The sequence below is a fragment of the Danio aesculapii genome, chromosome 14 (assembly GCF_903798145.1).
Source record: "Danio aesculapii chromosome 14, fDanAes4.1, whole genome shotgun sequence".
NCBI lineage: Eukaryota > Metazoa > Chordata > Actinopteri > Cypriniformes > Danionidae > Danio > Danio aesculapii.
This window is the reverse complement of record NC_079448.1, coordinates 14,900,950-14,928,125: the sequence shown is the minus strand read 5'-3', so window position 1 is coordinate 14,928,125 and position 27,176 is coordinate 14,900,950. Positions and strand designations below refer to the sequence as shown.

The 27,176-nt window shown below is 35.3% G+C and overlaps 1 protein-coding gene across 2 annotated transcripts in view; it reads left to right on the top strand.

Moving 5' to 3' along the window:
- The window catches only part of nlgn3a (neuroligin 3a), a 479,471-nt gene extending 458,694 nt beyond the window's left edge, over nt 1-20,777 (top strand). For both annotated transcript variants that reach the window (XM_056472174.1, XM_056472175.1), the window contains one exon: nt 19,268-20,777. In XM_056472174.1, coding sequence (XP_056328149.1) covers nt 19,268-20,120 — 853 coding nt within the window. In that variant the 3' untranslated portion in view covers nt 20,121-20,777. The remainder of the gene's footprint in view (nt 1-19,267) is intronic.
- Nucleotides 20,778-27,176: the final 6,399 nt, after the last annotated feature.

Genomic DNA, 27,176 nt, shown 5'->3' with positions numbered 1-27,176 from the left:
CACACACACACACACACATGTAGGTATCACAGAACGCAAAACACGAATATTGGACATTTTCTGGAACAGGATCCGGCAAGATCCGACTCAAATAAAGCACTGCAAGTTTTCAGCATTCTTCAAAATATCTTCTTTTGAATTCAACAGAATAAAAAAACACATAAAGGTTTGTAATCACTTGAGGATGATTAAATAGTGAATAAATTTAAATTTTAGGTTGGACTATCCCTGTTAACTTATTTCTGTTAAATTTTTTTTTTTTTGTAATAAAAGATTTGTAATGAAGTTTAAATATTTCAATTTCATATGTAATACTTAATAACACACTACAGTTCAAAGGTTCTTTACATGCATAAACCTTCAAAGCCAAGGTTGTAGAGTCATGTTCCATTGGACAATTAAAAATGATGTCCAATCCAAATGCAATGTTGCTTTGCATAAAAGTGTCAGCCAAAAGCATAAATGTGAATGTTAAGCACACTCCAAGTCCACTTTTTTTACCAGTTCTTTTAAAATACACTGTGGAAAATGCAGGGTTCCACACAATTAATTCATGTTGTCCCAACACAAATTGATTAACTTAACGTAATGCTTTTAACAAATTTATGTGGATTGAACATAAAAAATTTTGTTGTCCCAATGAGGCCATCTACCTCATGAACAGTTAAATATTCCCCATACTGTGCAATAAACGTGCAATACTTTCTCACACGCACTTGTACACAGCACCATTTATCAATATACAATGCAATACTTTCTCCATACGCATTTGTACACAGCACCTTATAACCTGTATATTTATGACAAATCTGTACATACAATTCAACATCCAGATTTTTTGACTAACTGCATCTCTGTTTAATGTTTATCGGAATTCTTTTTTCCATATTTATTTTGTGTTGTCACTTGTCACTTTATGTATACTGGAAGCTTATGTAGCTTCTGTAGCCAAAACAAATTCCTTGTGTGTGAAGCACACTTGGCAATAAAACTGATTCTTATTCTGAAATCTCAAGAATTGTGTTCTTTCGGCTCATTTTAAATAAATAGTTTGAATGAGCAAAAAAATTGTGTGTATAAATTAATTTATTAAAAAAACTAATTTATTATCAAAATACAAAACCCATAACAGTGTTGCTCAAAAACAAGTGATCTTGCTTTAAAGACAAATGATCATGTTTGTTTTCCGTTGCTCTAAAAATGATCATCTATTCACATGCTTGTTGTGAGGATAATGAAAACAATACTGCAATATTAATCATTACGCAAAGTATCTGAAAAATACATTAAGCAAAAGCAGTTTAAATCTTCTAGCCTTAAAAGCAAGGTTCTTTGAAAGCATCCTATCTCCCCATGTTGTTTTATGTTATGTATTCCATCTGCTGACCTTGAGAACAGCAAAGAAAGATAAGAAAAACTCTAAATGTAACATGGCATCTTTCAAAAGCAAAGCCGGTGGTGTGTGGACCTTGAAATGTACCATAAGATGAAAAACCGCACAAAGCATACTGCCTCCTGTACTTATAGATAACCCCAGATAGAATACTTTCAAATTAAAAGTACATACACTACCTTAAGTTATACTGTTCAGTTTAAGATGGAGTTTTCATTAAAATAAGTGACCCTGACTGAAGTACTCTAACACACTGAAGTGGAAACAGAAGCTTTCATGATGCCCCACCGAGTTCAGTGTCTCTATGTCCACAATCATCCAAGCGCTGCAAATTAGACGAGTAAAGAGTAGACGAGTAACAAATTAGATGAATAACCAATGCAGCCCCATCATATTAACTCTGACTTATTTTCACCTTATCGTTTTTCTTAGATTTATTTAGCTATGTCTGCCTTTTTTGGGTGAGAAGGAAACCCTATTTGGGGTTTTTATTTCCATTTGTTAGCATCTATATTACCTAAAGCAAAATAATGTATGTGTCATTTTTCTTAGTTTTTAGTATATTGCTAAAGTTTGTGTCTTCCTGGCTTTAGTCAAAATAACAAAGTAAGTTTCTATGGCATTGCTGTCCGTCTGTATCTATTGTCAATAAAATTCAAAGTGCATTATTAGAAATATAGGCCGAAGCTGTGAATTGGGTAATACATATTCAAAATAACAGACCTGAGTCCATAATGGTAACTTATAATTATATATACTGTTCATATCAGAACCTAAAAAGTACAGTCAGAGTGCGAATTACAGGGGGGTGTCGTGGATTGACCCTCCCTCTAATTAATGCTCGATCCCCCCTTGAAGGACATCAAAACAACAAGTATGGGGGGTCAGCCTTCTAAATAATGAGAAATAGTTTGCTCTGATCTGTTTATTCATTCATTCATTCATTCATTCATTCATTCATTTTCCTTTTGGCTTAGTCCCTTTATTAATAAGGGGTCTCCACAGCGGAATGAGCCGCCAACTTATCCAGCATATGCTTTACGCAGCAGATGCACTTCCATCGACACCCCAACACTGGTAAACACCCACACTCATACACTACAGCCAATTTTCAGCTTATCCAATTCCACTACACTGCATGTCTTTGGATTGTGGGGAAACCGGAGCACCCAGAGGAAACTCACGCGAACACGGGGAGTACATGCAAACTGACCCAGCCGGGGCTTAAACCAGCAACCTTCTTGCTGTGAGGCGATCGTGCTACCCACTGCACCACTGTGACGCCCTGATCTGTATCTTAAATAAGAATTTTTATTAAAAGAATAGAAAAAATGAATATACATTTGACCACCCCTATAACCGTTCATTCAACATACCATTATGAATGCATAATCAACACAACAGTCAACACAAAAAATAATAATAATTTAACAGTCTGAAGATGACAGTTGTAAAGAACTAATAGACATTGAAAATGTTCACAAGACATTTTTCTTGTAAAATAGTCAAATTAAATGCATAGTTTGACCTACAGTTACCTCTAAAATAGATAATCAGAGGTTACTGTACACTCTCAGAAATAAAGGTACGCGAGCTGTCACTGGGGTGGTACCTTTTGAAAGGTACGAATTTGTACCTAAAAGGTCCATATTAATACCTCATAGGTACATATTAGTACCTAAAAAGTACAAAAGTATTCCTCTTAAATTTTTTAGGTACTAATATATAGTTTTGAGGTACCAATATGAACCCTTCAAGTACAAACGTGTATCTTTTGAAAAGGTACCACCCCAGTGACAGCTCACGTACCTTTATTTCTGAGAGTGTAGGTCAGAACAGACTAAATATACCATGAGACACTGAAAGCGAAACACGGAAACATTTTATTAATAAATTATATGTAATTTGAATAAATACATACATTTCAATACAAAAAAAATCTTGGATCCTTTTACTTACAAAATTGTACCACTCCAGAGACAGTATTTGTGCTTTTTTCTGAGAGTGCACGATCACCAATAATAATTTCCATTTATTAGATGGAAATGGCATAATGCAAGCACTAAGATTTATTACTAAGGGATTTAGAGGTGTTAGCCCTACACTCTCAGAAAAAAGTTACACGGTGGTACAAATAATGTGCCTTAAGGAAGACCTTTTATAATACTATTCTGTACCTTTTATGGTACAATACATTTGCATAATTCTATTTCTATTTTTAAAATTAAGTAAATTGAATGAAGGCAGCAAGTTAAATGGTGGTGCAATGGGTAGCACAATCGCCTCACAGCAAGAAGGTCGCTGGTTCAAGCCCTGTCTGGTTCAGTTTGCGTTTCTGTGCGGAGTTTGCATGTTCTCCCTGTGTTTGTGTGGGTTTCCTCCGTGTGCTCTGGTTTCCCCCACAAGTCCAAAGACATGTGCTGTAGGTGAATTGGGTAAGCTAAATTGTCCGGATGTGTGTAAATGGGTATGTATGTATGTTTCCCAGTGATGGGTTGCAGCTGGAAGGGCATCTGCTGAATAAAGCATATGCTGGATAAGTTGGTGGTTTATTCCGCAGGGACTAAGCCAAAAAGAAAATGAATGAAATTAAATGAACTTTTAAGTGATTACAAAGGTGTGTGAAAATTGGAGAATGCAATGTTTTATATTGTACGTGGGAGAATATATTGCTTTAACATTTTTGTGAAAAGTGTTGTGAAATGATTAGCAAAAAATAGATCTTTTGATTTATGTTAAAGTATTTGTTATTCTTTATTGTAAATGAAAAAAGTGCATTTACACAAAAAGAAACTTTAAAAAAAAAAAACAATTTTTATTTATTTAATGTTTCATATTTACTGACAATAAATTGATGCATTTTGGATATAGCAAATGCCTTTAAATAGTTCTTGAAGAAACACATTTGACACTGTTAAGGTACAAAATGTCTTGTCACTGTAGTGGTACCTTCATGGATCTCATTTGTACCTTTGATGAAGGTACAGTATTGTATCTGCAGGTTTTTAAAACCAAAGGTACATTTTGGTGTCCCATGGTACAAATCATGTCCTTAAAGGTACAAACTGCAATGGTAATTTTTTTTTCTTTGTCTTAAGGAACAATTCTGTTCCACAAAAAGGTTCTACCCCAGCGACAAAGGTTTGTACCTTCTTTGGTACAACATTGTACCATTTTTTCTGAGTGTGTAGCAAGCATCACTAATTAAAATAAAAACTAATTAAATGTTCATTTACAGTGGAATCTTGTCCAGACTTTGCATTGCAATTGCATTGCTAAGGTTGGATTCTTTGACAAAAATATTTTCAGACAGACCTCTTCCTTTGGTGTTAGGGTGGTGTTTAGGAAGTCAAACCTAGTTTGAGAATCTCAATGGTCATAGAGTAGTTTTCTCTCCGGGCCTGAGATCTGAATGAGTAGCTCTGATAGAGGCTGAAGTACTGCTTCACTGAGCAAGCCCAAGTGGCCTGAACCGCTGAAACATTCTAGCAGTTTAGGAACCGATTTGAGTGGGCGGCCTGACAGAACGCTGTCAGCTAATTCACTGGCTCCGTTTGCACGTACACTAGGCAAATTGTGGGTTAGTGGAATGAATGTGGCACCAGCTTGGTCGTTGGGGAAGGAAAACATTTATTATGCATTATTGACACTGGCAAAGTTTCCTATACTGAATAGTGAATACATAGAACCTGCGGCAAACCCCAACAAATCAGAATAGTGAATTTTATAGTTAATTAAAAATGAAATAATGAAAATATATTAATTAAATAATTAATAATCTTTAAACAAAAGAACATATTATAATAATAATAATAATAATAATAATAATAAGAGGCAGCATAGTGGCCCAGTGGGTAGCACAATCGCCTCACAGCAAGAAGGTCGCTGGTTCGAGCCCCGGCTGGGTCATTTGGCATTTCTGTGTGGAGTTTGCATGTTCTCCCCGTGTTCGTGTGGGTTTCATCTGGGTGCTCCGGTTTCCCCCAAAGACATGCAGTATAGGTGAATTGAAAAGCTAAATTGGTCGTAGTGTATTTCTATGAGTGTATGGGTGTTTCCCAGTGTTGGGTTGCAGCTGGAAGGGCATTCGTTGCATAAAAAATATGCTGGATTAGTTGGCTGTTCATTCCGCTGTGGTGACCCCTGATTAATAAAGGGACTAAGCCAAAAAGAAAATGAATTAATAATAATAATAATAATAATAATAATAATAATAATAATAATAATAATAATAATAATAATAATATCAATAATAATAAACATCTTATTTATTGTATATATATATATATATATATATATATATATATATATATATATATATATATATATATATATATATATATATATATATATATAAAGCTATCATTAATTTGTTGGGTCTCACATTATATTAAGTGGCCTTAACTGTTATGTACCCTGCATCAAAAAATAAATACTATGTACTTACTGTTTTCATAATGTATTGCAGAACACTTCTGGTGCCATTGAGGTGGGATAGGTAGGGTTAGGGACAGGTTTTGCATGGATAGGTGTAAGGGTGGGTTAAGGTGTTAGGGAAAGCGTGTATTTACACAGTAAGTACGTTGTAACAAATGATTCATTTCAGTGTAAGTACATATTAGTCAAGGCCACTAAATATAACGTGGGACCAGTTGTTGTTTATTTTAATGTTATATTAAAATGACTAAACTCAAAATAAATAATAACAATGAAAAAACTGAAATGTAAAAAGCTAAATTAAAAAAAAAAATTATAACAATATATAATAATAATAATATATCAATATTAATAAAATAGCAGTTGTTCAAATAAACTAGCGCACAAATCCATAACAAAACATGCAAAAGTTCCGTACCATAACCAAAACATTAAGAAAGTATGAAAACCCATAACATCAAGCATTTATAAACAACTAATGGCTCGCACTGGATCATATCAGAGCCCATCCCCTAGGGGAAGCCTTCAAGGTTAACAAAAAAAGAAGCATAACACTGCAGTACACTGGCAAGAAGACAAGAGGCCTTATTTAATGGATGTCAGTGGAGGCTTCGGCACACTGAATAAACTGCTTTTGTTAGGAAACAGCTTATCACAACCATCAACATCTTTTCCACTTATCATTCATTTTGTATTTAGATACGCTCAGATTTTTGGGGGATTTTATCTTTTATAAGATGCATCAAAATGCAGGTAGGATTCTATGTACAGCACGTCTGATTTATTTTTTCAATGTACGCGAGCATGATTGACTCTCATCCAACCTTGACAACAATTCAGTGATGTCAAGGCTATAATGTGATTGGTTATCAAGAAAACCATTCTGCCCTTCTCTTTTATCATCTGCATCATCCAGCAATTGATAGAATTAAGCCTGTGCCATTTAGTCTTTTATGTATAATTCACTCAGATGTACATCACAATACGGAACCCTCTTTTGCTGCTTGTGTTGCATCACAGCGTTAACTCTTTCCACACCATTTCAAAGGTTTTCTATCATTTATAGAGTTTTGATGTAATTTTTCACTGTTTCGTGGATATTGTGCATCTTTTAAAAGAGTACAGAATATCTGCATCCAAAAACAAGACAATAAGTATTGTTTTATTATCATGAACACAATAGCCCCTTTCACACAGTGATACCGGTAAATATCTGGTAAAATATTTTCCGGAAAAACACCATTCACTCATCCATTCCAAACTACCAGTAAATTCTGACATCACTAACCAGAAATGACCTAAAAACGGCAGCGCTTGTATTTGTAAACATAGAAGGGGTCGGGCTTTTGTTGATGGTTTCACTTTTATTTAAAGCTTTAGCATTCATGCAGCTGCTTTGTGAAACATCCAAAGGTAGAAATGTGAACCGCAGCTGTTTACACACTTGACTACCTTTCAAAGTATGTGAATAGATAAGATATGAACAACTTCGATGAAAACATGTGGAGGAACACTTTCACATGTCGAAATGTTCATAATATGTGTGTGTGTTGGCGCTCACCGGCTCCTTCACGTGCACACGCGTCTAGTAACTGAAGCAGAGCTTGAAGGTAAACAAACAGCGGTTTATCATATTCTATCAATAATTATTTACACAGTTGGCATTAAGAGGGAACATTTAAACGTTATCTGACTAACATCTAGCTACTAAATGTGTCTGGAAAAAGTATTCAACGGCTTTTATTTTCATGGATGTGAATGCGTCTAAGTGTTCTAATTGGCTAAAGTAGACGTCTCACGTCAGCGTGTTGTAAACGTGAACGCGCTATTTCCGGCAATCTTCCTTCTGCGTTCACACAGCAAAGCATTCTGGCAAAATTACCGGTAATGTTACAACTTCTCATTATGGTAAATTGCCAGAATGAATTTACTGGTATTTTCAAAAAGGGCCTGTTCACACATACAGACCTTTCCGGAAAATTAGCAGTAATTTTCCAGAAAGATCTGTATGTGTGAAAGGGGCTAATAACCATACTTTATTCATTCATTTTCCTATGGCTTAGTCTCTATTTCAGAGGTCGCCACAGCGGAATGAACCGCCAACTATTCCAGCATATGTTTTACGCAGTGGATGCCCTTCCAGCCACAACCCAGTATTGGAAAACACCTAGTCACACTCATTCACACACACTCATACACTACAGACAATTTAACTTACCCAATTCACATAAAGCGCATGTCTTTGAACTGTGGGGGAAACCAGATCACGTGGAGGAAACCCACGCAAACGTGGGAAGAACTTGCAAACTCCACACAGAAATGCCAACTGGCCCAGCTGGGACTTGAACCAGCAACCTTCTTGCTATAATGCATCAATGCTAACCACTGAACCACCGTGTGGCCTATATATATATATATATATATATATATATATATATATATATATATATATATATATCACAGCATTGGTCTTTTGTGGCCATACCATTCACACTGTCAAGTCGTTTTCACCCAAAATTTAAATTTCCACAATGCTAACATTTTCTAAACAGACAAGCTATACCTCCCAACAAAATCATGTATTGTTTTTGTAGTATTTACAAAAGTTAACACACAACATCCCACAATAGCAAAAAAAAATATTCCAAACATTAGATCCAGTATAAAATCCTCTGCTTCTGCAATAATATCAGTTCAAAAACATTATCAATATCAAAAATATATCTCAGCTGATAATAATTATCAGCTAATAATCAGCTGATAATAATAATAAAAAAAATTCAACTGCTCACACACATTTTCAAAACAGTGTCACTGTTCTGCCTCAACCATATATTTAACAGCATATAAATCTATGAGTATAGTCTAAATCCTTTTACAAAATATGCTATTTGCTATTTATTTGTGAAATTCCTTTATGAAATATATTTATGAAATTTAATTCTTCAAGTGTTGATCTGAAAAAGGTTAGGGTTGATCAAACATAAGTTTTTAATTCTGATCAAGTACTACTAATACCACACTTCTCCTTCTATAAAAGCTGCAATTGCATTTAGGTCCATATAGGACATGCGTTGTTAAATGTTTCGAAAAATGTCTAATCTTAAGTCATGAAATATCTAAAAAGCCACTTCATTAAAAACATACAATTTCATACTTCAAAGCTTACTACCCATTTGTATATATGTATTATGTTTTTCCGCTCTTCTTAAATGCCAGGATTTTAAATTCAACCCATTAACAGTATAATAATTTGCTTTCGCATGCTTATATAAATGTGTATGTGCTCTTAACAACTCGTGTTTGTCCATCAATCACAAGAGCTGTTCAACTCTTTGACTGTGGATAAACTATTATAAAAACATAACAGAAGTTCATTGTAATAACGTGTCAGACAACTGAATGAAGGATTTTGTTTGTTCCTGTCATTTCACATCATTTCTCATCTTCCCCTTCCTTAATTGTACTAAATATGATGCCTGTTTTTCCTCTGAAAGCAACAGTAGTGCCAAATTTTTTGTCCTTGGATGCAGTCCATGTATTATCAGATCAATCAGATCAGCCCAATCTGACTAACATATATGCATATATTTCAGAAATGACCATCTTAATTATCAAACCACGTGTCTCGCATGAAACAGTTGCGGATGAGTGCGCATCTACAGTGACAGTGTGTTTACGTGCATTTGTAATGTGTCGCTTGAAAGGAAGTGCTTGTGACAGAAAATGAAAATATATATTTTTAATATTTTTAAATTGACGCAAAAAACCTTTGCTTACTTAATAAGTGAATCTTTAGAATCTTTCATAACCCCTCCTAGAACAAAGGGAATAGTTCTATCTCTTAGCGCTCTCTTATTTTTTCATCTGCATTGACTCTGCATTGACAATCTTAAAACCATCACATGTGAAACCGCCACAAAATATATCATCATGGAATATCATCTATGGAATAGCACAAATTACCTCAAATCAGAAGTCTATGGCACTGAAAACCCAGCTACTGTATTTCACAAACAAAAATATGCTGTGTCATGCAAGTCAGTTGATTGACCATTATGAGAATGTGTGGTAATACTGAGGTTCTAGCGTTTCCCATTAACTGAGAATGCCCCAGGTACACTGACTGTGGCTCGCACACCACCACGCAGCAGGAATTCATATATGCTGCACCACTGCGGATTCATTGATGTCCTGTTCTCTGGCATGTTGCACCGTGGCAGATCAATATGACCTTACCTCCGTTGCCTGCTTCTTTGAAACTTAATTACTGATATTCAGCTACAAAGTCATCATGCTCCAGCTGCCAATATTCATTGGGGATCATTACCAGCCTAATAAAACCGGTTATTTATCGGCTGCTGAGCTGACATTCAACCTATCTTCATTTACTTCTCTGCTTGCAGAAGCACAGACAAGGGGAAAGATGAAAGCATATAAATTTTCTTTAAACTAACTGAGGCTTTCTATCTGTTGATATGCTGTTTTGCATAGAATGGACCTTTGGTACTGCAAATCTATTAAAAAAAAGAAAATATTTATACAGTAGAAGTCAGAATTATTAGCACCCCTGAATTATTAGCCCCCCTGTAAAATTTTCCCCCCAGTATCTGTTTAACAGAGAGATTTTTCCAACATTTCCAACATAATAGTTTTAATAACTCATTTCTAACAATGAATTTCTTTTATCTTTGCCATGATGATAGTAAACAATATTTTACTAGATATTTTTCAAGATACTAGTATTTAGCTAACGTGACATTTAAAGGCTTAACTAGGTTAATTAGGTTAACTAGGCAGGTTAGGGTAATTAGATAAGTTATTGTATAGCGATGGTTTGTTCTGTAGACTATCAAAAAATTATACTGTAGCTTAAAGGGGCTAATAATTTTGACCCTAAAATGTTGTTGTTTTTTTTAATTAAAAGCTGTTTTTATTCTAGCCGAAATAAAACAAATAAGACTTTCTCCAGAAGAAAAAATATTATCAGACATACTGTGAAAATTTCCTTAATCTGTTAAACATTATCTGGGAAATATTTTTAAAAAATAAATAAAATAAAAGGGGGGATAATGATTCTGACTTTAACTGTATATAGTTAAAGTCAGAATTATTAAACCCCCTGAATTATTAGCCCCACTGTTTATTTTTTTTCCCCAATTTCTGTTTAATGGAGATTAATAATATCTCTCTAATTAATAACTCATTTCTAACTGATTTATTTTATATTTGCCATGATGACAGTAAATAATATTTTACTAGATATTTTTCAAGAAACTTCTATACAGCTTAAAGTGAAATTTAAAGGCTTAACTAGGTTAATTAGGTTGACTAGGCAGGGGTGCGTTTCCCAAAACCATCGTTAGCCAACTAAGGTTGCAAGTTCCGTCGTTACAAGCATAGTTTGTGGATTTTCCCAAATCCGTCGCTCCAACGAACATTCGCAAACTGCGTCTCAAACTTGAGCACTCGCAACCAAACGTCTGGAGCTGTCGTTGGAAACATAGGTTCTGGCTGTGTTCTATTCCCAGTTATCCCCCTTATGCCCTATTCATTTAGAACAGTCTAACATTCAAAGTTGGAATTATTAAAAATAAAAAAGCATTAAGGTCATCTCCCTTAGGTGTAATTTGCTTTCAAACTATTTTACAGTTCAGTTTTAGCGATCTTCATGTATACAATTGTGCTCCCTTAGCAGTGCACTTTGAAAACATTGATGTCATTTTGAACACAGCCTCAAGAGAAAGCTATAGGTGACCGAAGAGGATTTTATGTTACGTCACCAAAGCTTGTGAAAACAAAAAGCATACGTTAATTTTTTTAATTTATGGTAGGTTATTTAAGTATCTGTACTGTATATGACATGAGCCTGCTAGTTAGAACTTTCTGCTGTGGTTGACAATCGTCAAATTGGAAAAGTAGACTTTTCTAAAAAAAAAAAAAACAATACCCTACATAATAATAAGAAGAAGAAGAAGAAGAATCATCATCATCATCATCATCATCATCATCATCATCATAATTAATATTATTAAATTATGATTTTTTTTATTACTCATACATAATAATAAAAATAATAATAATTATCATCATCATTATCATCCTCATCATGATCATCATTAGTATTATTAATATTATTATTAAATTAGGATTGTTTTCATTTCCTAATATATAATAAAAAAATAATTTTATATAATAAAACATAATAAATAGCCTCATTATTTATTTATTCATATGATTTATATATTACATTAAAATTTGTGTTAGCTTTGGTAAGTGATTTGTTTTAGAATAGGATATGTCATATTCTCAATAATATTTGTAAAGGAAACATAGGCTCTGTATGTGGCCTTTACATATATTTCAGTTAATATGGAAAGCAAGTGCATGTTTTTAGCAAATCTAATATTGGATTAAATGCCTGTTTTTGTAAAACAATATAATTTGCACAAAGAAATGATGGGGTTCTTCTCTAAAGAAGTAGTTCCTCTACCCAGTTTAGAGCGTCATTATGAGCATTTTACGTTATAACTAACATGGTTCAAGCGATGGATCTGCGACAGAAAAACTATGCGTTTTGGGAAACACTCGTCACTACATAGTTCTTTCCCCAAACGATGCATCGTACTATGATAGTTCAGCCGTGAGTTACATGAGTTATATATATATAAATGCTAGTTAATCGGCACATCACAGGAAAATTTATTTTTCAAAATTGTGAAATTGTTCTGTTTATGTGAGTATCCTCAAGACATTTTTAGTGTAGGCTACATACATTATGTTCTCCTCTCTGAATACAATTGTTGCTTATACTGTATGTATTTTCTCAAAGGACTCTTCAACATACAAAAGTGGTGTTGGCCTGAAACAAACACTGACAGACAGTGCAATTAAAAACATAATCTGTTGACTTGTAGTCATATTTTATTCATTGTGAATTACAGAGTTACAGTAGCCATCCCTACAGCATCTCTGGCTTTTAAGGGCACGTCAGTATTTGTAACAGTCTAGTTCATGGATTGTCATTTCATTAAATCATGTCTACAACATTGTTGTAAACATACCACATGGCAGCAAAAAGAATATTCTCTGTTGACTCTGATGAAATATTTCTTTTAAAACAAACATATTGCAAGTATTTCATTATGTCTGAGTATATGTTTTACCGAATTTAGTGAATAATACTCAGGATAGTATAGTGGCAGTAGGCTACAAGGCAACAAGTAATAGAGTGATTATGTTTTATGCCATATGTTAAAACAGATGAAAAATCATTAGTGCAATGGAGGCTGAATGCAACCTTGCTTTGCCTTCTGTGAGCTTGTAATGTCAGCTGGAGAAACAGTGACCCCTGGAGGCTAAAGACTAATACAACACACACACACATGCACGAGGGCCCTTTGCCAGCATCCCCCCTTTAGCGTTTAGATTAATATGGTCCGCTTTCTATCAGCACACTCGCTGTTAATGCAATCTGCACTGCTTTCCCAAAGCAATTAACGGAATGGATGCACTGCTGTTGTTTTATCAAAAACAAGTTGCATCCTGAAGCACATCTCAGCTGTTGATTTATTCATTTGGGTTTCACCTTAAAAGCCTCTGGCCCATCTCCTTTTTTTACAGAGAACGAGCCGTGGATGCGTGAAGCCCAGCAGGCAGAGGTGCTTAGAGACATGAGCTGTGGCGTAATGCCACACAAGGGGGAAACAGAAAACGATGATTTGGATGAAATATGTGGTAACCTTATACAAAGAGACGGGAAAACAAGATGAATACTAGCGCAGTGATGATGAGGAATGTCTATAGACATGAATTGTTTTATTTATTGGCACAAAAACCAAGGGTTGTTCCAGGAAAGGGTGCAAGCTGATTGTCTTTATGCATGCTTACACTGATCCATAATGAAGGAAGTGTTTTGCTCAAAAGTGGACAGGAAGGAAGCATGCTGATGTTTTTTAACGCTGAATATTTTAAAGTATGGTAATGAAAATAGGAAGTTGTTCTTTAACAGATGCCTTTATTCAGCACTATTATAACTGAAAGCGTGAGTCTTCTGGAGTGTGCCAAGTTCTAAGACACTTGTCTGTAAGATTCTAGTAATTTCCAACACAATCTCACGGCAATTCGTAACTTTTTGATTTAGTGGCTAATTCGTACGATTTTGTACTATCTAATTTGTACAATTTAGTACGATTTGCTCATCCGCCAATGACGGTTGGGTTTAGGGGTGCGGTTAGGTGCCACGCCTCCTTTTTAAAATCGTACAATTTTGTACGACTGAACTCGTACAAATTCGTACGAATTAGCCACTAAACTGTCAAAACGTAAAATACTTACATTTTCTCGTGAGATCAGGCTGGTAATTTCATACACCTAGATTGGTTCAGTAGTGTTCAATATGGATTAGAGATAAAGGGGACCTATTGTGCTCCATTTAACAAGATGTAAAATACGTCTCTGGTGTCCCTGGAGTGTGTATGTGAAGTTTAAGCTCAAAATACCACACAAATATTTGTTTATGACTTTTTGAAACTGACCCTTTTAGGCTTTGATTCGATTTTAGGCTTTAAATTGGACCATTTTGGTTACTGCTGTTTTAAATTCCCATGAGATCGTACTCCCAGCCCTTTTTTCAAAATTGTGATGTCACCATATCGGCAGATTCTCTAATGGAGGATGGTTGCTTCTCATTCAGTACTGTTTATGCTAATGAGGGAGAGATCATCAATAATAGGTGGGGCTTCACCAATGGGAGAATGTCAATCAAAGTATTTTGACTGTTTTTATAAAGTGTAACTATAAAAAAAATGGTTTAGACAGTAATTTTTACCACTAGAGGCTGGCTATATTCACACACTGTTGTCACACAACCCCCTTATAAAAGTGATTTTGTAATTGTTCGTAGTGTTTGGTTGTTTTCCAGCACTGGCATTTCACAAGCTAGTGTATTCTCAGAACTGGGTTGTGGCTGGAAGGGCATCTGCCACATAAAAAAACATATGCAAGAGTAAAGGAACGTGAGTGAACACAGTGGCCCTCTGGGATTAGACACCCCTATTTTAGACTGTATTTCACTTCAGCTTTTTGTTATTTTCCATCACTATCTTTGCTCTGTTTCATGGCCTCAAATGTGCATCATTGCGCACATTGCATGAGTGCTCAATTGTGGAACCCTTGTAATGGGTGCAGTGTCTAGTGGACCTAAAGTGCTTTTGTATTATTTACAACTATTTTCCATGTGAATTATTTTGATTCACCATTTAGTAAGAGACAGTGGTGGAAAGAGTACTGAAAATAATACTTAAGTTAAAGTACTATTATTGCCTAAAAATGTAGTGCAAGTAGAGTAAAATGTTATCTGTTGTAAATGTTACTCAAATTATGAGTAAAATGACCTCTCAAAAGTAAATAAAAGTAGTGAGTATTATGCTGTAAAAAGCTGATGCGTTTACATGTAATTTGTGGAAGTGTGTAAACGTAACATTCTGTAGTGCATTTAGTTATTGCCCAAAAGGCACACAATGTCATAAGACATTAATATTAGGTTAGATTTCGGTTGTGACGTCAGGTGACCAAAATTCAATGTCTAGCCAGCGTCTAAGGACAATGTTATTTTGATGTTCAATAACGACATCAAATTATGTTGATATTTGGTTGATTTTAGGTTGTGTTAGAAAATGACCAAAATCCAACATCAAGCCAAAATCTTAAACCAATGTCATATTGACATCAAATACTCACATTTATTAATCAGGTTTGGCAACCAAAATCCAACGTCTGATAGACGTCATATTGGTAACGTCCACTCAACATCAAGCTGTAACATCATTAGATGTTAATTTTTATTGATTTTAGGTTGGACATTGGACATTGACGTCCGCCTGACGTTGGGTTCTGATGTCAACCTGATTTTTATTCCCAAACAAAATGCAACGTCCCCACAACGTTGGAGTACAACATCAATCTGACATCATGTTGACGTCTTGTGCCTGCTGGGTGTTTAAGTCCATTCATCCGTCTTTTTCTTATCAGTGACATGCATCTAAACAGTCTCTGGGTCAATGCGTGTAAAGATTTTGGACATTTTATTGGGCACTTTTAATGCTTCCAAAGAGTTTGCTGCAATTATAAATCACCCATGTCTTGAGGTAGTTCATTATGATGCGATTTACCTTCTATGTGCATATTGATTGGACAGGAATCACAGGACTGATTTTTTAATCCCCATTGACAATAGAAAATCAAGTAGTGAATGAAAAAGTTCCAATACTCCACTAAAAATGTACTCAAGGTAAGGACTCAAGTAAATTACAATTTCTGAGAAAAACTACTCAATTACAGTAATTTCAGTATTTGTAATTTCTTTCTTTACACCACTGGTAAAGAAAAATATATAAGATTGCACAAATGCATAATGCAATACAATACAATACATTACAATACAATACAATGAACTATTACTGCATAACAAACATTCAGCATAAAGGAATAGTTCACCCAAAAAATCATAAAGGGAAAATTAAGTTTTGTGAAATAAAAAGGAATTTTGCAAACAAAAATGAAAAACAGCAAATAAAAACAAGTAGTGCAAAAAAAAAACTAAACTATTTGCAATTTTGATACACATATATCATATATATTACATATAATATATATTGCTTCATTGGAGGCAGGTTCAGGCATGCCGTGCACGCCGCAGTACTATAGGGTCAATCTAGGGCATTATATACTTGCAAAATAAAATAAAGTTTTGCAAACAAATAAATAATGTATTAAGCAAAAAAAAAATGCGAATCTGCGAAATTCACAAAGTGAAAATTAATTTTTGCGAAAAAACTTTTTTTGCTAACAAAAATAAAGAACTGCAAAGGGAAAATTAAGTTTTGAGAAATAAAAAAATTATTAGCAAACATAAAAAGATCTGCAAATAAAAATCAAGCTGTCCTAAAAAAAATATATATATTTGCATATATTCAACCGTGAGTGTGCGATGCTGTTTTCACTTTGCTCTTCAGGTTTGTGCGTATTTCACTATGTGGCCCTGATTTGACAAGGGTGCAGAGTCAAGGGAACTTGGCCGTTTACGGCAGGCCGTGAACTGCAAAGTGAAAACAGCATCGCAAACTCACGGTTGACTAAAAAGCAAACCAAAATGGGCATTGCAATTGACTGGACGGGTTTTGTAAAGGCAATACATATATATATATATATTTTTTTTTTTTAATTGCAAATATTTTTTATTTTTTATTTTTTATTTTTTTTTTGCACTGCTTTATTTTTATTTGCAGTTCTTTTTTTGTTTGCAAGTTTCATTTTTATTTCTCAAAGCTCAATTTTCCTTTTTGCAGTTCTTTATTTTTGTGAGCAAAATTAATTTTTATTTCTAAAAAATGAATTTTCGCTTTGCAATTTTTGGAGATTTGCATTTATTTATTTATTTTTGCTTAATAATTAATTTTTTGTTTGCAAAACTGTCTTTTATTTTGCAAGTATATATGACCCTAGGTTGACATCAGTTAAGACAACATTACCATTTGTTAGCTTTAGGGGGGAAACTGGATAATTTAGAGTCTGCTAAATTCATATTCCAGGTTTAAAATATTCATTGTCGCGGGATCAAAATTGGTAACGTAGCACTGCAAGTGAAGTGTTGATGCATCAGTGTCTTGTTATTATTCACTGACTGAGTTTTCTTATCCTATAAGAAGACACTGCTTTTTTATTATTTATGACAGCACGCAATGCTTTCCAATATCAGACCTGCCAAGCTGTGAAACTGTGCAGTAGTTTAGTTATGTGTTTATGATGGGTCGTAGGTGTTTGTACATACATACCCCTTGTGCACTTGCACTTGCATATGCTAAGTAGATACTGTTTATGCTACTGAATGCTCAGACACACATATGATAAGAACCTTTCACACATAAAAACATTCATCTTACTCATGTCTTGCAATGGAGGTTCAGGTTAATCAACTTGTTCTTGGAATCAAATTGATATAGTAAAAGCAAAGCAACTGTTACTGTCTGTGTTTACATTTGCTGAAATAATGGACTTTTGCGACTGCATGAAGAATCACAACAGATTGGGACTTCTGACCAATCAGAGAAGAGTAGGCTCTCGCAAATGAGCTTAGAAATTATTAATCAAGTGAATTGTTTGAACTTGTTTGAACATTAGGTGAATTTAAATGTATATTTCGAGCAAAACTCCAAAGCAAAATGAGGAACATCATATCATATCATATCATATCATATCATATCATATCATATCATATCATATCATATCATATCATATCATAAAGTAGAATTGTATGGTGTGGGGGTAACTTAAACACAATATGCTATGATATCACAAAGTAGTGTTAGTAATCAGTGTGATTGTGGTGTATGCAATACAAAAAGGGAGCACACTCGTTATTTCTAAATGGTTAAAATCATAATGCACAATATAGCAAAACAAGTCTCACCATCTTAATGAAAGGGCCAGTAAGCAATTGGTCACCAAGTCTAGTCACTGTGTCACTGCAGCTACAGTTGCCATAGAAACAGCCCATGTGTTGTAAGTGCTTAGGACTGCAAATGCATGTTGGCTGGTCCAAAAATACAAGCTTTTTTTAATGCAATTTGAGCATAAGGAAGAAGGTTTAATGAGCGGTTTATACCAGATTTTTTTGCTGAATTTACAGATGTGATTTAAATGTTTTTAAAATATCCGTATTTATTAAAACAAATTAATATGAATATATTTTCTATTCAAGTGGATGAGATTGTGTTGCAAATATGACAACTGAAGTGTATATACAATTAGTCACTCCCAAAATCTGTCAAAATCAAATGTATTTTGAAATTGAGACAGGGATTCTTGTCATCATGTGTCTGAAAGCAAAATTAATCCTAGTGGAATGAGTTTATATTGGTGTAAAACTCTGCTGAATAATGGTCCTGTATGAAATACAACTAGACCCCCTTGTCTTAGAGCAGCTCCTTAGGACCCACTGTTTATTTCAAACCTTCCTCAGCACATCTGCCTGTGTATTTTCAAATGTCCCTGAAAAGTTTGATTTGCTGCTTCATTAGGTTTAAAGCTAAACACTGCAAGATAGTGGTTCTCTACCTCCAATACCTCTGCTTTAGAGTGCCTGGGGGTTAAATGATTTTGGATAACACCTCAATGGAGAATTTAATGGAATGTACCAGCAACTTTCATTAAACCTGTATTATTCCAAACCTCTAAGAAATGCTGTATTTTGCTAAACTCATTTAATTTCAAAGTTCTATGAATTACTGTCTGTTTTAATATTAAATTTACTTTTTAATTGATTTGAAAAGTTTGAATCTACCTTGAATCTATGCCTTGAACTCTAGCAATTACAATTTAAATAATAAAAATGTATCAATTTTGTTTTTGTTAATTAATTTTCTGTTTGTTTTGCAGGGATCCCAACAAACCAGTGCCTCAGGATACCAAGTTTATTCATACCAAGGCCAATCGTTTTGAAGAGGTGGCCTGGTCTAAATACAATCCTCAAGATCAGCTGTACCTGCACATCGGCCTAAAACCAAGAGTCCGAGATCACTACCGTGCTACTAAAGTGGCATTCTGGAAGCACCTGGTCCCTCATCTGTACAACCTCCACGATATGTTCCACTACACCTCTACTACAACTAAAGTCCCACCACTCGAGACGACTCAAAATTCCCTGTCTACCAAGCGTCCCAATGGCAAAGTCTGGCCATTCAACACCAAGCGGCCTCCAATGTCTCCAGCATATAATAGTGAGAGTGGAAAGGAACAATGGAATGGAGAAGAGGAACCAGGACCTCTTGTGGTGGAGAATCCCAGAGATTACTCCACTGAACTGAGCGTAACCATCGCCGTTGGAGCTTCGCTGCTGTTCCTCAATGTTCTTGCATTTGCTGCTCTGTACTACCGCAAGGATAAGCGGCGACAAGAACAGCACCCACAACCCAGCCCACAACGAGCCACTACCACCAATGATGTCAACCGCCATGCCCCTGAAGATGAGATCATGTCCCTGCAGGTGAACCAGACACATCACGAGTGTGACGCTGGGCCAACGGGAGACCCACTGAGACTCGCTTCACTTCCCGACTACGCGCTGACTCTGAGGCGCTCACCCGATGATATCCCACTCATGACGCCAAACACCATAACGATGATCCCTAATTCACTAGTGGGCATGCCGAACCTACATCCATACAACACCTTCACAGCCGGTTTCAACTCCACTGGCCTGCCACATTCCCACTCCACCACGCGCGTATAGCTTTATGGCGATCAGGCAAAGGGAGGAAGGGGACAAGTCGTTGGTTTTAATGAAAACATTACAGCAAGAGGAGTGAGTTCAGGACGATGATGGAAACAAAATAATTTGAATAAACATTTGCAAAAAGCAGTGACGAGTTCTTTCCAGATGTCAAGTTGTGCAAACCTGCCAAAACAGAACTGTTCTCTTTCCTTCAAAAAAGGAATGAGCATTTCAAGCAGTATTTTTTCTAATCATCATTTTAAAAGGAACAAAAAAATGCCTTTTTAAGCAGAATCAGGCGAATGGGGCGATCACCTTTTTTTGAATAAATAATAGAAGAAAAAAAACAAGGAAGTGCATTTTATTTCCCATCACAGTCTTTTGTGGGAAACACATTTCAAAACAGTGGCCTCTAAGGTGACATCTGCATAAAATGTTTGCTTTGCTTTTTCCGATTTCTTTTCATTGCCTTATAAAGAGCTGTTGTTGTTGTTGTTTTTCTCTTAATTTGACGATCTTTCCCTGAGATGATGTTGTGTGGAACATAGTGATTTGACTTGAGTGGTTGGATTCCAGGAAGCTTAGGCAGACGACAAATTTAAAAACTGGTGGACTGAAATGGTAACTCCGACTCATTTTCCAGCTGCATAACCTCACCTCAGTTTTTTTACTTTTTTTTTTTTCTTGGTTTCACTGAAAATCTTTTGTTCGAAAATCTTTTTGTTCCATGAAGACTGGAGATAGAGACTTTTGACATTACTGTAATTGTTTTGTTTAAAGCAAAGTGCATCTTTTTCAACAAAATTATCTATTGACTCCTGCGTCAATTCCCATGAAATGCACACTTGTGCTCAGAGCACTGTTTGACTGGTGCGTGTATGTGTGTATGTGAGCGATTCTGGGTATGACAGGGAATATTTGAGAGAGTGAGCGTGTGTGTGTGTGAGTGTGCGTGTGCGTGTGTGTGCGGGTGTGTGTGTGTTTGATTGCCTTTGCCATGATTTTTCTTTTAATATCTGTGTGATGGGGTGGGGTGGGGCTTCTTTACCACTGCGTTGATTTTGTTCACTACAAGTAGTGTTTCAATTGCGTCTATTGTCATGTCTTTGCGAAATAGAACTTTTTGTTATTTTTTAAAAAGTTACATATGTCTAATTTTGCTTAAGAATTACAAAATAAATCTATTATTTTACATGCAAGAGAAAACGATAGCTTAAGATTGAACTGAACTAACTGACATGATTTCATTGACTTTGTAAGCGTTCCTCTTGACTGGAGACAGTGGCCTCTTCACACTGAATAACCTGACTTCAGTGTAGACCTGTGTTTCTTTAAATATATATAAATATGGGCATACATACATATATGTATAGGGCTTTTAAGAAGATTTTGTTCCCATTGACTAGAAAGTGTTAAGGACCGTTATTATCAACTATTAGGCTGAAAGTACCAATATTCAGAGGGCAGAGCAGCTGTCTGTACAAGTTTTATCCTTGACATCATAATCTGAGGCAACAACAAGTGTCTTTTTAATAGCTCTATATGTATATTTATGTATAAATATATTTAATATTTATTTATGTATACCAGATGTATACATGCTGATTGTGCCATGTGCCAAATTAAACCATAAAACTGGAGAAAAAAAATTTATTTTGTGTTTTTAATATTATAATTTTACATTCACAGTTGAATACACTTTTACTAGCTGATTTATGTTTCTTAATAAAAGAGGATTTAATGAGATCATGTGTGGAATTCAGAATATATCCTAAATGACAGTCTGTACGATTGCTGTATACTTAGCTCAGAATAAAGCTAAAAGGCGGTGTGAAAAATCAGATGAAAATACTGCAACACAGGCAAATATGCACAGCTATTGCTAAATATTCACTCTGAGCCAAATAAAACCTGTTCAGCAGTCAGTGCAGATAGCCTTGTGGTTAAATGTACTGACACATAAAGCAGCTGGGCTCATGTCGATTCCTGGGTCATGGTTCTATCCCGATACTACTAATCTCTCTTTATACCCCACCTTTCATGTTGTTCTCAACTGTCCTATTACCAAAAAATATATAATTGCACACCTGCCAAACAAAACACTAGCATAATTCCAGGCAACAGGACGCCTTTATAGTTTAAAACTGGAGTTTTCATTAAGCATGAATAAACCCACATCCCACTTTGAATGCAACAATTTTGATTTCATGCGGCTTTTGAATTAACAGCCAAGAAGTGAGTACTAATTTCTGTCAGACTGTTGTTCTCTTTGACCTTCATCAACCCCCTGCTGATCTTTTTCACAAAACTCCATCACAAGAACCAGGACATGCACATACCTCTACAAATCTCATTACATTGAACTAGATTTGTAAATGTCTTGCCTCAACCTTCAGGTTCTCTGTGAATGTCTGAGTTTAAACCAGTTCATTGTTTTCCAACATCTGGGGGAATTAGACCTGAAACCAACCCCAGCTCATTGGAAAAACATGCCTCAGCCAACATTTCTGTCAAACCACAAAAACATACTTCAACATATGCTTGACTGCAGTTTCTACAATTCTAACGCTACAGGGCAGTAGGACACCAGCAGATTTTGTTTCTATTTATATGAAAAATCCAGGCTCATTCTGAAAACGTACCTCTGTATACATTTCTGGAGACCGTATAATACGTCCCAAGGGGTACGTTTTTACCAGTTTTTGTTTTCGCGAATCCATGAGAGGCCGCTGTGTATGTGTAAATTCTCTCGTAAGTGCCATTCGCGCCTGCTGTAAACACACCAGAGGCCGTTGTCGACTGACTGTTTAACTGACTGAATGACTGACTGACTGACTGACTGACTGACTGACTGATCGACTGACCCACACTCCTCCTTCCTTAAACCCAACCAATTTTATTGATTGACCCGCCCACCCACTTCCCTAAACCCAACCAAAAATTTTCAAAAGCAATCCAGAAAAAGAAAAGCCCTCGTCTGATTTTTACCACATTCTCACCCTGTTGTTTACTTGTTTATAAAATTTTTTTCTGTTCTTCACTGGACTCAAACCCCGTTGTCGCGATCAACTCCTCTCTGCGTTTCAAGTCCGCCGACGTACATGGCAAGCTAACCGGACAAACTGGTTACAGCAGGAAAGCTGTCCATACGGAGGTAAGCGGTCAGCTGGTAAGCGTGAAAAGGAATAGCGTCACACCCCCCCGTAGCGTTTAATTAAAAAATGAAACGTAGCTCTAGCTACATAATTCGCAGTCTCAAGAAACGTATATTGGGCTACGTTATCAGAATGAGCCTATGTTGAATATTAATAATAATTACAGGGAGATATTATCAACTATTAAATAGATAATTTTTGTGCAGTTGTTTGGGAAACACCAAATAAATACAACAAAAACTACTTGATGGATATGATTCGCAAACTGTCTATCTCCATATGAACAACTTTTCTAGCATGTCAAGTTTACTTAGTAGTTCACTTTGTATGTTATTGTACTTGTGATTTGCAGCACTCATGTTTGAGTCCAGTAAGCATGGTTCCATGAAAGAGAGAAAAAATGTAAAATCAAGGGAAAACTATGTGGCTACAATGGAATTTCCCTTACATTTGCTTTTGAAAACATTATTGGTTGGGTTTATGGAAGGGTATAGTTTCGTCGACCTCTGGGTGATGGTCGAACATGTACTGACACGTATAACAAAATGTACTTAAAGCAAAAATGCTGATAGCGCCCTCTAGTGGATTTTTTATTTGAAACGTGCAACCAAACATATACCAGAGCAAAATTGTAGGCTTGTAGGCTATATATATATTCTTTGAGGTCTTATTTCAATTATTAAATCAATTAATAAATCAATAAGCAAAAAGGCGATGCAGTTGCGCAATAGGTAGTGCTATAGCCTCACAGCAAGAAGGTCGCTGGTTTGAGCCTCGGCTGGGTCAGTTGGCGTTTCTGTGTGGAGTTTGCATGTTCTCCCTGCGTTCACGTGGGTGTGCTTCAGTTTCCCCCACAGTCCAAAGACATTGGAAAGGATATATTGTCCGTAGTGAATGAATGTGTATGGATGTTTACCAGAGATAGGTTGCGGCTGGAAGGGCATGCGCTGTGTAAAATGTGTGCTGGAAAAGTTGGCGATTCATTCTGCTGTGGTGACCCTGGATTGGTAAAGGGACTAAGCTGAAAATAAAATGAATGAATTTTTTTTTCTTGTTTAGAAAATGCTTTTTGATTTCTGAATTTTTAAGAATTTATGGACTATAAATATGACAAAACCTCCAAGTAAACAAAATATATATATTGCAGTATTCAATGAGCCTGGGTTGCCCGAAACAAGCAAAATGCAAATACAAACCAAGATGACAAAATCTTTTTGACAAAGCGTTTATCTTCAATGAATAATAAATAGCATGCCTCTGTGCTCTCAAAACTAGGCTTGAATTAGATTTCAACAGAACTCCCAGAACTTGAGTCATCAGCAGATAAGAGTATTTATTACTCATGTGGGTGTTTAAGGATGTTTATATGGCAGCAGATTCATCACTCAAATTCAGCTTTTGATCCCTGATTGACTGAAGAAATGACAAAACATACATCATGGAGGTCTCGCAGGAGCAGCAGGGTTTCCTCGGATGAGTGTAGTGTAGACAAGGCTTATATTACAGACGGCACGGATATGAGCAGATAGAAACTCTGAAACCCTCTGGGCCACATGACAGACACCTGCTTCAATATCCACCGACTAAAGTACTTGGGTGTCACGTTAAACCCGAAGAATACGCATAAGTATGACATTAAACAAGTTTTTAGGCTGTTCACTGAAGCAATTTGATTGTAGCTTTGTTCACTTGAGCGTGTACCTGCCGTTGAGGAAATTACTTTAGCTTCTAGGCTGGAAGCTGTGGTGCATAACATCTTCTCCTCTGTGTCTTAAGTACTGCTCTCATAAATCAAATGATTTTTTTTTTGTGCTTTCCTCTGCTGCGGCATTCCTCTGGCCTCCTCTTTTACTGTCTCAAGTCTTACGAAGCTGTGAAAAGGTCTAATGCACAGTTAAAATTAACAAGACATTTCCATTAATTGGATGGGCCATTTTAAGATTAAATGAATTAATCTAGTAGTGACGCCTACTTGCTATACTGTGTTTAGAACACCGTGTTGAAGAATGGTGAAGCTTGATAATTATCAGCTGTGTTTTCTCATATCTTACTAACAATAAGAGAAGCATTTTTTTTGTTTGTTTTGCATTGCTTTGTTTGTGCCTATTAATATAGAGTCAACTGGTGTTTTGTTTTATTCATATGTTCTATTTATGACAGGGTAACCAATGATCATTGTATGCAAAAAAAATCTGTTTTTTGAAAACTGTCAATGTTGTCATTTTTAAAGGCCTCCGTTTGTGCTCAAAGAGATATGTTTGTCTACGTAACAATATGTAAAAGCAACTGTGATGAATTAAATGAAGCATATTATAATTGAAAACATAACTATATTTTTACATGTTCTAAACGAAACTAAAGGTAATCTAAATGGTTTCATAAAAATCAATCAGGAAGCTAGTTCTCGTGGTGTTGAATAGTTTTTAATATGTGGTTCAGATGCTGTCATAGGTTAGTGTGTTTTAGTTGCTCTATTAGACCAGTGTTTCTCAACCATGTTCCTGGAGGACCACCAGTTCTGCACATTTTCTATGTCTCCTTAACCAAACGCATCTGATTCAGATCCTCAGCTCATTAGCGGAGACTGATAGACCTGTAATGGATGTGACAGACAAAGGAGACATCCAAAACATGCAGTGTTGGTGGTCCTCCAGGAATGTGGTTGAAATACACTGTATTAGACGGTTGCTATACAGTAAAAAGCTGTTAGTTAAGAGTAAACCTGTTGCATTTAATACAGATCCTTGACTTAACTTTAAAAAAATTGGGCGACACTTTACTTGAAGGGTGACACCTTATAATCATGACATGACATGTCATGAATATCAATGAGATTGTAAGCATTATGTCATTAAAATGTCTCAGTAAAGGTGTCAATACTCTGTCAAATATTGCATAAGTGTTATTAATATTTAATGAAATTTTAATAACAAATTCAATTTGACCTCATGACCTCATAAAAATGAATTTTTTTAACAAGTGTTTTTTATTTATTTATTCTTTTTTTATTAACAATGCTTGAACAGTAACAGAAAGGCATTAATACTTTTAAGAATTACACAAAAGACTGAAATAACAATCAATTTACATACATTCACAATTTTTCCATCCTCATTAATAATGATAATACAACACATATAAACAAATAAAATTGCAAAAAAATAACAAAAAATAAATGATAAAGAAAAATACGTAGCTGGGGAGTTGAAGTTCTGAAAATATAAAACCACAATCCACTAATGATGAATATAAATTTCTTGCTTTTTGGCTTTTCATCTCTCTTAATGTCTTAATGTCAAATATATCCCAAATTTTTCTTTAAACACCTCTAGTCTTGGGGGAATTTTGAAAAATTTACATTTATGAATATAGAATTTTAATAATGCAACAAAATATTCTGATTTAATACAAGTTATGTTTCTTGATAATGTCAAGTTGTCATAAAAAAGAAAAAGTTTATGATATATTTGATTATGTCAAGTTGCTGTCACCTCAAACAATGTCACCTTTGCCTTTAAAATGGCATAACTGATCAAATTACACATAATAATAGTTGGCATAAACATGTATAAACTCTCATATTGATGACATTTACATCAAAATTTCTGTCAATTTCAAAACTTATAGTATTCAGTCTAACTTTACTGTCCCATGAGACCACAGGATATAATTTGAGAATTGAATTGAAGTGACGCAACTGACATGGGTAGGTCAAATGAAAATGAAAACATTGAGAATGTATTATTCATTCATTTTCCTTTGGCTTACTCCCTTTTATTCATCAGAGTTCACTACAGCGGAATGAAACGCCAACTCATCCAGCATATGTTTTACACAGCGGATGCCCTTCCAGTTGCAACCCAGTATACTGGGAAACAACCATACACACTCATTTACACACATATGGCCATTTTAGTTT